The sequence below is a fragment of the Meleagris gallopavo genome, chromosome 6 (assembly GCF_000146605.3).
Source record: "Meleagris gallopavo isolate NT-WF06-2002-E0010 breed Aviagen turkey brand Nicholas breeding stock chromosome 6, Turkey_5.1, whole genome shotgun sequence".
Taxonomy (NCBI): domain Eukaryota; kingdom Metazoa; phylum Chordata; class Aves; order Galliformes; family Phasianidae; genus Meleagris; species Meleagris gallopavo.
Window position 1 is genome coordinate 3,588,473 of NC_015016.2, and position 14,889 is coordinate 3,603,361.

The 14,889-nt window shown below is 57.9% G+C and overlaps 2 protein-coding genes, 1 long non-coding RNA gene and 1 other non-coding gene across 7 annotated transcripts; all 4 read left to right on the forward strand.

Annotated features, from left to right (window-relative positions):
- The first annotated feature begins 265 nt into the window (after positions 1-265).
- Positions 266-2,299, forward strand: LOC104911327. The gene is made up of 5 exons (XR_793827.3): positions 266-316; positions 726-778; positions 1,045-1,103; positions 1,602-1,791; positions 1,946-2,299. It is a non-coding gene; the product is annotated as an uncharacterized LOC104911327 (long non-coding RNA).
- On the forward strand, positions 821-952 carry LOC116216781. The gene has a single exon (XR_004160233.1). It is a non-coding gene; the product is annotated as a small nucleolar RNA SNORA9 (small nucleolar RNA).
- Positions 2,300-3,024: 725 nt separating the features above from the next.
- On the forward strand, positions 3,025-12,018 carry MYO1G (myosin IG). 3 transcript variants are annotated; one of them, XM_010712317.3, is made up of 22 exons: positions 3,026-3,186; positions 3,662-3,870; positions 3,949-4,042; positions 4,262-4,427; positions 4,516-4,569; positions 5,070-5,165; positions 5,235-5,351; positions 5,928-6,134; positions 6,208-6,353; positions 7,033-7,147; positions 7,346-7,516; positions 7,593-7,663; positions 8,434-8,508; positions 8,661-8,793; positions 9,203-9,369; positions 9,440-9,647; positions 10,174-10,397; positions 10,482-10,626; positions 10,700-10,804; positions 10,882-10,995; positions 11,361-11,515; positions 11,613-12,018. In XM_010712317.3, exons 1-22 carry the CDS (start codon positions 3,092-3,094, stop codon positions 11,767-11,769), a joined length of 3,024 nt encoding a protein of 1,007 aa, XP_010710619.1. In that variant the 5' UTR covers positions 3,026-3,091; the 3' UTR covers positions 11,770-12,018. The 3 variants fall into 3 exon arrangements, with proteins under 3 accessions (XP_019471760.1, XP_010710618.1, XP_010710619.1); XM_019616215.2 differs by having other exon boundaries at positions 3,025-3,186; positions 3,662-4,042; XM_010712316.3 differs by having other exon boundaries at positions 3,025-3,186; positions 5,070-5,351.
- A 537-nt stretch (positions 12,019-12,555) lies between these two features.
- LOC100540231 (GTPase IMAP family member 6-like) lies at positions 12,556-14,775 on the forward strand. Of its 2 annotated transcripts, none has more exons than XM_010712318.3 (2): positions 12,556-12,719; positions 13,368-14,775. In XM_010712318.3, exons 1-2 carry the CDS (start codon positions 12,712-12,714, stop codon positions 14,194-14,196), a joined length of 837 nt encoding a protein of 278 aa, XP_010710620.1. In that variant the 5' UTR covers positions 12,556-12,711; the 3' UTR covers positions 14,197-14,775. The 2 variants fall into 2 exon arrangements, with proteins under 2 accessions (XP_010710620.1, XP_010710621.1); XM_010712319.2 differs by lacking the exon at positions 12,556-12,719 and adding an exon at positions 12,726-12,838.
- The last annotated feature ends 114 nt before the right edge of the window (positions 14,776-14,889 follow it).

Genomic DNA, 14,889 nt, shown 5'->3' on the forward strand with positions numbered 1-14,889 from the left:
GCCTCAGCTCCGCCGACCACTTTTCAATCCTGCCGCCATCTTGGGCGGCGGCTTCCCGGCGTGCCGCGCGCGGCACTCGGAGGACTGACGTCAGTCCTCCTCCTCGGGAGAGGTACTGCGCATGTGCGACTCGGCCCAGCGCTCACCCCACCGCTTATCTGCATAACCACGCCCACTCACGGGGGGGTGCTGATCTTGCCCCCGCGCATGCGCGTTGTCTGCTTCCCGCCTCAGCGCAAGGGGACGCTGCCGCCGCCGCGGGGAGTGTGACGTCATTCACCAGTGACGGCCCTTTCGGACATGGTGGCGATGGCGGGTAGGTGTGCGGTGCGGTGTGGTCTGCCGCCATCTGCCGCCATCCGCGGTCTGGCGGGTCTGGGAGGCGCGGTGGAGGTGTACGAGACGTGGATTTCTCCGAACGGTGCTACATTAGTCACCTGGGGTGCGATACGCGCTAGGAAGGGCGGGCTCAGGCTGTCGGGTCTGCACCTTGGGGCCTGGGTGTGTTCTTAGGCCCGGTCCTGGGGACCACGGCCTGGCGGGTCAGCCGTGCCCGAGGGGTGATGCGGCTGAATCCAAGCACGTGCGAGGGAGCCCGCGTAGATCCTACGGCGGCACCGAGTGTCTGCACGATTGTTAGCGATTGCTAAGCAATCCCAGTCCTTAGAGAAAGCAAGTGTGCATTAGAGCTGCTCCTCCTGACTCACGCTCTTTTCTCCCCACAGCATCCATCACTTCTTCTCTTCTGTTTCCTGTGCTGCGTGCCTTGGCCCTAAAGGTATGAAAGGGGAACATTGGAACGCTTGCCTTCAGCTGCACCCCGCAAGGCTTCCAGCATGGTGGGGCCTGCTGTGGCCCCATCCATTCCTGTAGCGCTTGCCAGAGCAGCCCTGGGGTGGTTTGAGGCCTCCTCCTGTCTCTCAGGGGGAGGTTATAGAAACTCCATACACTCTGTCCCCCAGCTCCTGCTTCTCTCCTGGACTTGCAGAGCTGCTTCCTTCCTTCCTCAGATCTTCTATTTTGTAACAGCACGATTCTTCTCAGCTTGCAGTTCCCCTGTCTGATGGTCGAGACGAACACTTGATGCTGCAGGGAGCAGGAAGGTATGTTCACTGGGTGGCTCTGCAGGGTTTTTTTCATTCTGCCACAATTAGTCATACTTGGCATAATCAAATAGCTTCAGTGCCTTGTTTCCTCTTTGGCACTCATGAGGCCCTTGGGGCTGAGAGCTGCAGCACGGGGATGCAGTTGGGCTACTTCCTTTCCTGCAGCTAACAGGGCAGTGATGTGGTGAGGCCATGTGCTCTGAAGCTCTTCTCCGTTTGTTGCACTGTTACTCACTCTTTGCTCTGCCTGCTCCGTTGCTAGATGCAGTGAGTGCAGATGGCTGCAGGGCTGCCCCTCAGCCCTTCTCCAGCAAGACTTACTCACCACACTGCAGGTCTCTCATTGCCATAAACCTCCCAGCATAGCATGGCTATTTCTGCAGCTCTAGATCTTCAGGGTCTTCCCCTACACCTCAGGGAGGCCAAAAGGATTGTGGACCCTCAGGGCAGCACTCAGCCTGCCTGCTCTCTCACTCGCTGATACTTCTGCCACAGGTCTTTAAATCCTGGTTGAAATGAGTGCTACCTCTGATGGTTCCAGCCCTTTCTTGAGGTTTCTACTGGGCCCCACAGAGCTGCCTGCAGCTGCCACTCAGTTCTTTGTGCTGAAGCCATGAAGCTGCATCTGAAGCTGCATTGGAAGAAATCTGAGCTCGCGGGTGTTGCTCTGCTGGATCACATGAAGGTAAGACAAGCCTAGGAGCTTCCTGAGTGCTTGCAGATCGCTCTGCAAATAGGGTGTACACCAGACAAGAGTGAAAGCCACCTGAGTAGGGCTGTGGGGCAATGAAACCTACTTGTTTTTGTGATCAGTGCAGCTATTTGTGCTTTATCTTCAGGTGAAATGGTGCTGAGTGCCCAGCATGAAGTGTGCAAGCCCAGTGCAGCTGGGAACCCTGGGTGAACAGCCACAGCTGAGATCCCCAACTTGCCTGTGTGCTCTGCTGTGCGGTGAGGAGCTGCTCAGTGCAGGATGGGGCCCACAAGCAGTTTCCTGAGGAAGAGGAGAGGATTTGGGTGCATTTCCCCACGCTTGGAACAGGGCTCAGCAGTGGGGGCTTCTGCTCTCTGGAGCACCCAGTGCTGATGAGGAGTAGTGACTGCATACTGATATTTTGGGGTACAGTTGCTTGTATTTACTGCTGTACAAGTGCGTGTCACATCAATAAATAAAAATCTCTGGTATTTTCACAGCTGTAGGCTCTTGTTGTTGCTCCTGGATAAGGAAACATGGGCTTGAGGCTGTCCCCAAGCATCTGTGCTGCTGCACCTCATGAGGTTTCTGTGAGCCGCTCAGCACCGCAGTGCTGTGCCCTGAGGGCTGATGGTGGGAAAGGTGCATCCCACGGAGAGGACATTGGGTTTTGGTGCCTGTGAGGCAGGGATATGTCCTCAGGGAACCTGCCCTGGGCTCCACCCATGCGCTCTGGTCCTTACTGGGCTCTGTGTCCAGGGCGTGGTGTCAGCAGTTCAGCCTGGCTGCACCATGCTCAGCATCCTGAGCAGCACCGTGTTTGGTGCACGCAGTGGCTGTCACAACTGTCACTGTACTGTCTCATCAGTCACTGTGTGGGTGGAGGTGCCGACCCACAGACTTGCAGCTTTCAGGGTGCTGCGGTGTGGGGCCGGATGCATCCGGGCACCAGAATGACTGTAACGTTGCTGCAAGCACAGCGCTGTGTGTGTCCTGGCTCGTGTCCCACGCGCCTGTGGATGGACCCAATGGTTGGATCCCACAGTGGGCACATGGAGGTGCAGACCCTCCTCTGTAGGACTGGTGCCCAAGCGCTTTGGAGCGTGGGGACAAATTCCCCACCCTGCACTTCTGTGTGTCTCCTGCTCTGTCACCACCGTGCCGTTCCCCATGGGAGGTGACAGTAGGGCTGGGCCCCGCGTCCTACGCGCCTGCGCTGCTGCCTGGGCGGTCAGAGGTGCAGGAAGCAGCACAGAGGGGGGAAGTGGTGCTTGTGGGTGGTGGGCGCAGCATGGCGGAGCTGGAGGGCCCCGAGTTCGGCAAGGCTGACTTTGTCCTGCTGGATGAAGTCACCATGGAGCACTTCATGGAGAACCTGCGCCTGCGGTAAGGGGATGCAGGGCGAGGCAGGATGGGTGAGGTTGGGATGGGTGAGGCCGAGGCAGGGTGATGCAGCCAGGATGCAGTGCTCAGCATCATGGTGACGGGGATACCACCAGCCCTGGGGACCCTAAATCCTTTGTGTAGGTCAGGGAGTGGTGCTGGGGTGCAAACCCTGATCCAAAAGGAAATGTCTGTGCTGGGCAGCACCCTGCTGCTGGCTGAGGGAAAGGGAGGCACGGCCCTGGAGCTGAGTGGGGGTGTCCAAGAGGGCACTGGGGTTGCGTGTGCATGACCGTGCACTACAATGTGCATGTGTGTGTCTGTCTGTCCTGGTGTGTGTGCCACCCTGGTGCCCTGCACTTCCTGCTTGCACCCATGGGTGCTGCCTACAGGAAGAGCTGCTCTCCTTGTGCCCTGTATAGCCGCACAGCATAAAGCACGGGGGCACACCTTGTCCCACTGCCACCCCTTTGTGCAGGTTCTCAAAAGGCCGTATCTACACCTACATCGGGGAGGTGGTGGTGGCCATGAACCCATACCAGGCTCTGGAGCTGTACGGCCCCTCTGCGGTGGAGCAGTACCGGGGCCGTGAGCTCTACGAGCGCCCACCGCACCTCTTTGCGTTGGCTGATGCTGCCTACAAGGCCATGAAGCGCCGTGCCAAGGACACCTGCATCGTCATCTCAGGTAGGGGACAAGTGAAGGGCACCCTTGGGAGCAGGGTGCCAATGGGTGCACACCTTGCCCACTTCCTGCCTCTGCCAGGTGAGAGCGGGGCTGGCAAGACGGAGGCCAGCAAGTACATCATGCAGTACATCGCAGCCATCACCAATCCAACGCAGCGTGCCGAGGTGGAGAGGTGGGTCCAACCCAATGGAGAATTGGGTGATTGGGCACAGATCTGTCATTCGGGGTGGCCCCAGGGGGGCATCGTGCCCATAGGGGATGATATGGGGACCTGGGGAAACCCATGGACACAGAGGTGTCGCATCCTGCATCCATTGACTTCAGAGCTGGGGTGCTGCACTGGTGCTGTGCCACACCTTCATGCCATGGCACACCATGCTGTGCTGGGCAGGGTGAAGAATGTGCTGCTGAAGTCCAACTGCGTCCTGGAGGCCTTCGGCAATGCCAAGACCAACCGCAATGACAACTCGAGTCGCTTCGGCAAGTACATGGACATCAACTTTGACTTCAAGGGAGACCCCACCGGTGGCCACATCTACAATTACCTCCTGGAGAAGGTGCAGGGGGCATGGGGTGTGAGGGCACTGCTGTGTGGGGGCTGGCCCATGGCACTGCCTGGCACCCACCCACTGCCACCTCTTCCAGTCCCGAGTCCTCCAGCAGCAGCCAGGAGAGAGGAACTTCCACTCCTTCTACCAGGTGGGTAGAGGTGGGATGGGATGGGTTACAGTGGGGTGGGATGAAATGGGATGGATTGCAGTAGAATGGGATGGGTTGTGATGGGATGGAATATGATGGAATGGGATGCAGTGGATTGGGATGGAAGCACTATGATGGGATGCAATGGGTTGGGGTGTGTTATGTTGGGATGGGATGGAAATGGGATGTGTTATGATGGGATAAGATGGAAATGGGATGTGTTGGGATGGAATGGGATAATTTGCAATGGGATGGGATAGGGTGTGATGGGATGGGACAGGTAGGATAAGAGGGGATGGATGGGATGGGAACGGGATGTATGGAATCTACGGGATGGGACATGATGGATGGGATGAGAGTGAATGGGATGGGGTGGGACAGAGTAAGTACAGAATGGCAACCAAATGGGGTAGGTTGGGATGTGCCAGGGGATACTTGGCCAGCTGAGATGGAACAAGGAGTCCTGGTGCCCAGGGTGCTGACATCCCCCTGTTCCATAGCTGCTGCTGGGAGCCCCTGAGGCACTGCTGGCCTCACTGCACCTCCAGCGGGATCCCAGTGTGTACTGCTACACCCAGCAGGGCACCCAGGACAGCGTGAGTGGGGCAGGGATGGCTGGGAGGGTGGGGGTCTTGGGAGTCCCGTCCCTCACCTGCCTCTCCCAGGCTGACAGTGATGATGCGCGTGGCTACTGGGCGGTGGAGGAGGCGATGGCAGTCATTGGCTTCACCCCAGAGGAGGTGGGCGCTGTGCGACGCATCCTGGCAGCCATCCTACATCTGGTGAGAGTTCCAGGGAAGCCTCATGGGCACCAGTATGGCCCCACCAATATGGCCATAGGCAGACCTGAACAGTCCCAGCCTCACCAATATGGCCCCACCAGTATGTTCCCATGCCGACCAGTATGGTCCCACCAGTATGACCGCAGATAGACCAGTATGGCTCCATGCAGGCCAATATGGCCCCACCAGTATTACCACAGGCAGACCAGTATAGCTCTGGGCACCAGTATGGTTCCATGCAACCCAGCACTAGTAAGCCCCACAGAAGCCAGTACAGCTCCGTGCACTGCAGCACAGCCCAAGGCAAACCAGTACAGCCCAGTAAAAGCAATTTAACCTGGTGGTGAAGCAGCACAACTCAACACAATTCATCATGGCCCAGCACAGCCCAATGCAAACTGGTACGGCTCCAAGCAAACCAGTATGACCCCATATGTCTGAGCCCAACCAAAGTGATGATGCCAGGACACCTTGAGTGTGATTTGGGACCCCAACCCATAGCAGGGCTGCCGATCCATCCCCTGTCAGCAGGCACGGTGGCATCCCCATCTCCTGCAATCACTACGATGTCCCCAGGGCAACGTGCGGTTCGTGGCAGACGGTGAGGTGGCAGTGCTGGAGGCAGAGGAGCAGCTGGCTGTGCTGGCCCAGCTGACAGGAACAACACTGGAGCAGCTCCGCCAGGCACTGCTGGCCCGCACCGTGGCCACGGGAGGTGGGGAGCTCATCACGAAGGGTCACAGCCCCACCGAGGCAGCCTATGGCAGGGATGCCTGTGCCAAGGTGAGGAGAGGGCAACGGGGTCCCACCATCCCACACCGCGTCCCCGAGGTGACCATGGTTCCCCTGTCCCCAGGCCATCTACGAGCGGCTCTTCGGATGGATTGTAGGGCGCATCAATGCCAGCATCACTGCACGTGGCTACGATGTCCGGCAGCATGGCAAGAGCACCGTCATCGGAGTCCTTGACATCTATGGCTTCGAGATCTTTGATACCAACAGGTGACACGGACTCCACGCTGGAAGGGGATGGGGAATGGGGACACGTGATGGGGATGGAGGTACAGGTGGATAAGATGGAATGTATATGTAAAGAAGATATGGGATGGGAAAGACACATGGAGATGAGACTTGGAGGAGACATGAGAGGACTGGGGATGGGTTGGATGCGGTTGAGACAAGGGGACACCTGGGAGGGGCATGTGGAGGGGACAGGGCTTGGGAGTAAAACATGGAGGAGATGGCATGGGAAGGATACATACAGGGGATGGGATCCAAGAGGAACAAGTAGAGAGGACAGGGGGACGCCTGGGAGGGACATATGGAAGGAACAGAGTTTGGGAGGGACATATGGAAGATGTTGGGGATGGGAAGGACATGTGAAAGGGATGGGGGACACTTGGGAGGGACACATGGGTGGGACAGAGCTTGGAAAGACATGTGGAAGGGATTGGGGTTGGGAAGGACATGGGGAAGAGAGAGGGACACCTAGGAGTGACACAAAGAGATGGCTTGGGAAGGAAATATAGAGGGGACACATGAAGGGGACAAGGCTTGGGTGGCACAACTGGAGGGGATGATGTGAGAAGGGCATATGGAAAAATGGGACCAGAGTGGCATGGTGGCCAGGGAGCATGGTGTGGGGCCAGGTGACAGTGGCCAACCTGACCCCTGGCCCCAGCTTCGAACAGTTCTGCATCAACTACTGCAACGAGAAGCTACAGCAGCTTTTCATCGAGCTCATCCTCAGGCAGGAGCAGGCGGAGTACCAGCGCGAGGGCATCACCTGGCAGAACGTGAGGAGGAAATGGGGATACGGCAAAAACATGGGGGGGACCTGGGGGGACACAGGTGTCACCACCTGACACAGCGTGGGGGGCACATAGGAACACGAGGGGACATGGAGAACACCTTCTGGCAGGGTGAGATTTGAGGTGCCAGGGGGCAAATGAGGGTGCATGGGGGGCAACCTGGGATGCCCCCTGCCCTCCTAGATTGAGTACTTCAGCAACGAGCCTATCGTGGAGCTGGTGGAGCAGCCGCACCGTGGCATCCTGGCGCTGCTGGATGAGGCCTGCTTGGCTGTGGGGACCGTCACTGATGCCCTCTTCCTGGCCAACATGGATGCCCGCCTGGGCCATCACCCACACTACAGCAGCCGCAAGGTGATTTCTGGGACAACAATGGGGATTGAGGTGGGGGCGGTGCCAGGAGCTGGGCCTGACACCCTCCACTCCCCAGCTCTGCCCCACCGACAAGACCATGGAGTTTGACCGTGACTTCCGCATCAAGCACTACGCCGGAGATGTCACGTGAGGAGCCATGGGGAGCCATGGGAGAACACAGGCCGTCTTATGGCCGTGGAGGACTTAGGAAGGCTATGAGGGACCATTTGGGATCATGGAGGACATGATGCTGTAGGGGGTCTTTTTGGGGTTTATGGTTGACCATGGGGCTATAGTGGCTCTTAGGGGTTTATGGTTGACCATGGGTCCTTGGAGAACCATTGGAACTGTGGGGGTGTACTGAGGAGCGGTGGTGTCATTTAGACCTTTAGGAGTGTGAGGGGGACTATGGGCATCCATGGGTGGCCTTGGGACCATGGAGAACTTTAGGCAAGCACAGAGGACCATCTGGCATGACCAAGGGTAATAGTGTTTCTTGGAAGTCTAGAGGAGTCTATGGTTAACTAAGAGGCCTCGGAGAACTGTGAAGGGTCTTAGTTTGTGTATGATTGACCACTGGATCTTGGAGAACAATGGGGAGCATTATGGGAGCATGGGGAAGCCATGGGACTGTGGAGGTTCATGAGGAACTGGAGGAGACTGGGGTTGTAGTGGACCACAGAGCTTTGGGGACCATGAGGGTCTATGGGGAGATTGTTTGAGGTCATGGGGATATGAGCACCCATCAAGAGCTATGGATATCCGTATGGGGTGATGGGGTCCATGGGACAAATCACCTCTGTGGAGACAGTCAGGGGCATGGCACTGATGCCTCCATCAGCCTTCATGCCAAAACCTGTCCCCCAGCACCAAATGGTAGCTGGAGGAGCCCCCAGCAAGGTGTTCCCCCACCTCAGGTACTCCGTGGAGGGTTTCCTGGACAAGAACAAGGATACACTATTCCAGGACTTCAAACGGCTCCTCTACAACAGGTTGGGAACATCCAGGGACAGGGGATACAGCGGGGGGCCTGAGGGCATGGCCAGGGAGACACTGCTATGGCGTATGGGGTGGCAAAACTTGGGGCAATGGGGAAGTGGGGCAGTGCCCAGCACTGCCAGTCTCACACCAGCTCTGTCCCCAGCACGGACCCTGTGCTGCATACCATGTGGCCCGATGGTGAGCAGAGCATCACAGAGGTCACCAAACGCCCACTGACCGCCGCCACGCTCTTCAAGAACTCCATTGTGGCCCTGGTGGAAAACCTTGCCTCCAAGGTACTGAGCCTAGGGCAGTCCTGCATGTCCCCAAACCATTCTGGTGTGACCCAGTATTAACGAGATGTGTTCCCAAGCCAAATGGGCATGCTCCTTAACTGGCCATGTATGTCCCCAAGATGGTCAGGCATGTCCTCATGCAGCAGAGATGTCCCTATGCTAGCTAGACATGTCTCCATGCCAGTCTTGTTGTCCCCCAAGCCAGTTGAGCATGTCCCAAATCCATCCAGGTTTGTCCATGAGCCACATGGCTTTATCCCCAAGCCACCAAATTGCCCCGTCCCCATGCCAGCCATGCCCAGTGCATCCAAGCCCCAGGAGTCCTCAGCCCAGGACACTTGTGGGCTTGGGACCACTCGGTGGGGCCACCATGTGTCCCCACATTGACATCCCCACTGTGTGCCCACAGGAGCCATACTATGTGCGCTGCATCAAGCCTAATGACCAGAAGTCTCCAGTGCTGTTCGACGAGGAGCGGTGCCGGCACCAGGTCGCCTACCTGGGGCTGTTAGAGAACGTGCGTGTGCGCCGTGCCGGCTTTGCCTACCGCCAGCCCTACGACCGCTTCCTGCAGAGGTATGGCCCTGGGATCCCCGATGGTTCCCCAGCCCTTGCACCCCATTGTGTTGACTCTCGTTGTCTCCAGGTACAAGATGACGTGTGAATACACGTGGCCCAACCACCTGATGGCCACTGACCGTGAGGCCACGCAGACCCTTATGGAGCAGCATGGCTTCCAGGATGATGTGGCTTATGGCCACACCAAAGTCTTCATCCGCACGCCCCGCACTCTCTTCTGCCTTGAGCAGGAGCGGGCGCAGCTCATCCCCATTATTGTCCTGCTGCTGCAAAAGGTGGGTGCTGTAGGTTTCAGCCCCAACCAGGGCTCAGTAGAGGAGAGTGGGGCAGCAGGACGCTGTGGGCATGGTGCGGGGACTGGCACCAGTCTGGGAATGGGGCAACACAGTGGGGCATAGCATGGTGCAGAGCATGGGCAAAGCACTGCCAGGGACATAGCATAGGGGTGACATGAGGATGGCGTGGGAGTGACACGGGGGTTATATGGGGGTGTTTTGGGGCATCACATGGGTGTGACATGGAGGTGTCTTGGTTCATGGTATGGGGATGACATGGAGCTGATGCAGAACATGGTATGGAATGTGACATGAGGGTGACATGGAGCATGGCATGGATGTGACAACATGGGTGCAGAGTTTGAACCCAGGGCACCACATGGGATGTTTCTTCAGATCAGGGCATGGGCCCAGAGCAGGGTGTGGAGCAGGACATGGAGGTAGTGGGACACACACCCAGTCCCACAAGCTCATTTTGAGGCAGGGTCGGCATTTTGGGGGCCATATGACTGCTGGTGTCTTGCAGGCTTGGCGTGGAGCCCTGGCCCGGCGACGGTGCCGGTACCTGCGTGCCGCCTACGCCATCATGGGCTACTACAAGCGGCACAAGGTGAAGGCATACCTGCTGGAGCTGATACGGCGCTTCCAGGGCGTGCGCTCCATGCCCGACTTTGGCAAGAGCCTGGCGTGGCCAGAGCCGCCAGCTGTGCTGAGCCGCTTCCAGGAGAACAGCCAGCAGCTCTTCCGCAGGTGTGAGCACAGCCAGAGGGTCAGCAGCCCGTGAGGGTCCACGATGGCAGTGATTCCCAAATGCCTCACGCCCTCATCCCGCAGGTGGCGAGCGCGGCAGATCGTCAAGAACATCCCTCCCTCTGACATGGCACAGATCCGGGCCAAGGTGGCCGCCATGGGGGTTCTGCATGGGCTGCGGAAGGACTGGGGATGCCAGCGGGGCTGGGTGCGCGACTACCTGTCCTTGGTAAGGGCACGGAGCTGATGGCAGGACCCCAAGCACCCTTCACTGCCCCCATCTCACCCCATGTTCCCCACAGGCCAGCGAGAACCCAGGCTTGGCGCTGCCCTTCGCCCACCGCGTGCAGGCTCTACGTGACAAGGTGCACTTTGGCACTGTCCTCTTTTCCAGCCATGTCCGCAAGGTGAGGGTCTCAGCACAGCCGGTGTGTCTCCATTGGCATCCCCTGGCTCTGCCTCTTCACTCAGCTCTGCCCTACAGATCAACCGCTTCAACAAGAGCCGGGACCGTGCCATCCTGATCACTGACCAGCACCTCTACAAGTTGGAGCCCCGGAAGCAGTACCGAGTGATGCGGGAGCTGCCTCTCAGCATGGTCAGTGGCCTCACACCCGTGTGGCAGCGGGAGTGACCTGCCTTGGGGACCTGGTGACCCAACAGAAAGACTCCTCCATGCTCCCCATCACCACCTGACAAGATCTAGCTCCCCTGTCCAGCATGAAGCCCTTGGTGCTCCCCATGGTCATGCAATTGGGTCTAGCTGCCCCTGTCCAGTGTGAAGAACCCTTGGTGGTCTCAGTGTCCATGCCATGAGGCCCAATTGCCCCTCTCCAGCACGAAGACTCCTCCATCGTCCCCATGTCCATGCTGTAAAGCTGCCTGCGTTGGCACAGCAAAGCTCCCTGGGACGGAGGTGTCTCAGTGTCCCCACACTGTGACACCCCCTCGTGACCCTTGCAGGTGACAGGGCTGAGTGTAACGAGCTGCCGGGCACAGCTGGTGGTCTTCCACACGCAGAACCATGATGACCTGGCTGTCTGCCTACACAAGACACAGCCTCGGGGGGATGAGCGGGTGGGCGAGCTGGTTGGCGTCCTGCTGGAGCACTGCAGAACGTGAGTGGGGCTGAGTCCTACCCCAAGGGGCACCCAGCGGGGGCAGTGCAGCCCCCCGGGGTGACCACAGCCCCGTGCTGAAGCTGTGTCCTTGCAGGACCAAACGGGAGCTGCAAGTCCATGTCTCCGACCGCATCCAGCTGAGCCTGCGAGGGCGCAAGAGATTGCTGACTGTGGAAACTCAGCCTGATGTGGCTGCTCCCGATTTCCGCAAGAGTCGCGATGGTTTTGTGCTCTACTGGCCTGGGAACTGAGGGGGTGGACATCGTGTCCCCCACTGCTGCCACCAGTGCTGTGGTGACAGGGGACAGCTGTGTCCTGCATCCCTGCCCCATGCCCTGCCCCTCTGGGTCTGCCCAGGACTCTGCCTGGGTGTATCCACTGCAGCCCCACAGCAGCCCCAGGGCTGGCCTCACCCCCAGCCCAGCATCCCCCCATCCCCATTTCCAAGGTAATGCTGAAACCTTTGTGTGCACTGAGAATAAAGAGCTGGTGGCAATGTCTGGCAGCATGTTGTGTCCCCTTCCTACTCAGCACCCTGCAGCCTCTCCAAGTGTGGCCATATCCCTTCGGTCCCCCTGTGGGGTTGGGGTACCATGGAACTCTGCCCCACAGCTAGGGGCTGTGATAGCCCAAGGCAGAGGCTAAAACTGGCTGCAGGAGCACAGGAATGGATGGGAAGGGGTTGCAGATGAAGTGGGGTATGGATGCAAAAGGGATGGAGTGGGGAGGTTGTGGGGATGGTGTGGATGGAGGTGGAGTGTGATCTACCAAAAGAGGAGAGATTTAGGTCAGATACTGGGGAAATTTTTCACACAAAGTGCAGTGAGGTCCTGACACTGCTGCCCAGAGAAATGTGGGTACCCCATCCCTGGAGGTGTTCAAGGCCACAGATGACGCCCTGGTCAACCTTATCCAGTAGGTGGCAACCAGTGCACAGCAGCAGTTGGAACTAGATGATCTTTGAGCTCCCTTCCAACCCAGCCCATTCTATGATTCAATCATACAGATCAGGAAGGGCTGCAGCTGTGCTTGCTGGAGGAAATGTGACACAGAACTATGTCCTGGGGCAGGCAGTGTTGAAGTCACACCCACTGCTGCAGGAGCTGACGCAGACGGTGCACCCAGCAGCTGCAGGCTGCTGACTGACAAGCCGTGCTCCTTTGAGTCTCCGGAGGCTGAAGCACACACGGTGCATGTCCAGGTAAAGGGGAGCAGCACCCATAGGGTGAGATCCAACTCGTGCAGCTCTGGTGGGAGGCCCCCAGCTTTGCACACCCTGCTCCAGTGCTGCCGGAAACTGCAGCTGGGAAGGAACTGCAGGTACCTGGGAATCTGGTGAAGGAGGACTGTGGCAGGGAATTGGCTCTGTCCCTTGTCCCCTTGTCCCCTCTGGCGACTTTCCCAGTGTCCACTCTCCCCCTCTTCCACTTTAACCCCACTGCCCCATTTTTCTTTTTCTCCTCCCCCTATTTATCACTCTTCCCTTCTTCCTTTTCCTCTTGTGCCCTCCCCATTTCCACTTTCCCCTTTTCTATTTTTCCCTCTTCCCATTTTCCCCATTACCCTTCCCTTCATTTCCCCATTCCCCCCCTCCCCATTTCCCCTTGTCCCTTCTCCCCGTCTCCTTTTTCCTCTCTCTATTTTCCCCTATGCCCCTTCCCCACTCCTCATGCCCACACGGGCACAGCACAGACCCCATCTGTCGGCACTGTCACGGGGAGCCCCCAGTCCCACATTCAGCCCCAAGCTGAGCCCCAGCCGCACTCACATCACCGATATGGGTTCCTGTCACCATACCACTTCCCCACTGCCTAACTGAAGCTCTGTGCCTCTGCTTTTGTCCCCGCAGCATAACCGCATCCACCCGGCGTGCTCCCATGCTGCACAGGGACAACAGGGACTCAGCGATGCGGCTGCTCCTGGTTGGGAAGACTGGGGGGGGACGAAGTGCTACAGGGAACACCCTTCTGGGACGATGTGCCTTCGAGTCCAAGCTGGCCACCAAGCCGGTGACCCTGAGCTGCCAGAAGGCAGACGGGCATTGGAATGGCCACGACATCACGGTGATCGACACGGCCAACATCTTCTATTTGTGGGATGACAACGCTCAGGTGCACAAAGAAATCTTGCACTGCATCAAGCTGTCCTCTCCGGGCCCCCACGCAGTGCTGCTGGTCACCCAGCTGGGCCGCTTCACCCAGGAGGACCAGGAGGCTGTGCAGAGTGTGCAAGACATCTTTGGATCCGACGTCCTCAGATACACGATTGTCGTGTTCACCCGTGGAGAAGAGCTGGTGGCGGGGTCCCTGGATGACTACGTGAAATACACTGACAACAAAGCTCTGCGTGATGTGATCCAGAGCTGTGAGTACAGATACTGCGGCATCAACAACCGGGCCAGAGGGGCTGAGCAGGACCAGCAGGTCCAGCAGCTGATGGAGAAGATCCAGCAAATGGTGCAGGAGAATGAGGGCAAGTTCTACAGCAATGAGATGTACCTGGATCCCCATTTAATGGAAGACAAGGTGAAGTATCATGTGAAGAAGTACAGAGAAGCTAGGAAAAGCAAAGAGCAGACCTGCTGGAGGAAATACTGGAAATGTCTCGCCGTTGTTGGGGGGGGTGTCGTTCTCGTGGTTGCGGTTCTCTCATTTTTCCTTACCCCAGAGAAGCCATGAATTCCCAAATGGCAGAATCACAGAGCACTTGGGGCTGCAGACATCTCTGGAGGGCACCGGCTTCACCCCCGCCCTTTGGGGTCTCCCATCACCCACTGCCCTCGGTTGTGTCCCACTGTGTGTTGAACATCTCCAGGGAAAGAGATGTTGCTGCCTGGGGGAGAGTTAATTTTCTTCATTGAGGCTCATGCATTGCTGTATTCTGGATTTGTGATGGAATGCATGGTGATAGCAGTGTTCTGGTCGCCATCAAGTGGTACTCACACAGAGCTCAGGGCTCTGCCATCCTCATGCTGCCCTGCTGGTGAGGGCTGGGGGTGAGGGAGCTGAGGGGACAGACCTAAGGGATGTCCTATGCCATATGGTGTCGTGCTCGGTGATAAAACTGGGGAAAGAAGGAAGGGGGACATTGAGACTACTGATGTTTGTCTTCATGACAAATGAGACACATGAAGAGCCTGGCTTTCCTGGGAGTGGTTGAACAAGTGTTTGCTGATGGGAAGTACTCCATGCATTCCTTGTTTTGCTGTGCTTGCGCGTGTGGCTTTTGCTTTACCCATTAAACTGTCTTTATCCCAACCCAAGAGTTCTCACCCTGTTCCCACTCCAACCCTTTCCCTGCCCCACGCTGGCAGATGAAGGTGGTGAATGCCGTGGTGGTGCTGAGCTGCCAGCAGGGAACGGAGGGGGGAG

Coding starts and splice junctions, on each gene's coding strand:
- MYO1G (XM_019616215.2), top strand. CDS start 3,092: ATGGCGGAGCTGGAGGGCCCCGAGTTCGGCAAGGCTGACTTTGTCCTG. Junction 7,517..7,592: donor CACACTACAGCAGCCGCAAG/GTGATTTCTGGG, acceptor TCCACTCCCCAG/CTCTGCCCCACCGACAAGAC. Junction 8,794..9,202: donor TGGAAAACCTTGCCTCCAAG/GTACTGAGCCTA, acceptor GTGTGCCCACAG/GAGCCATACTATGTGCGCTG.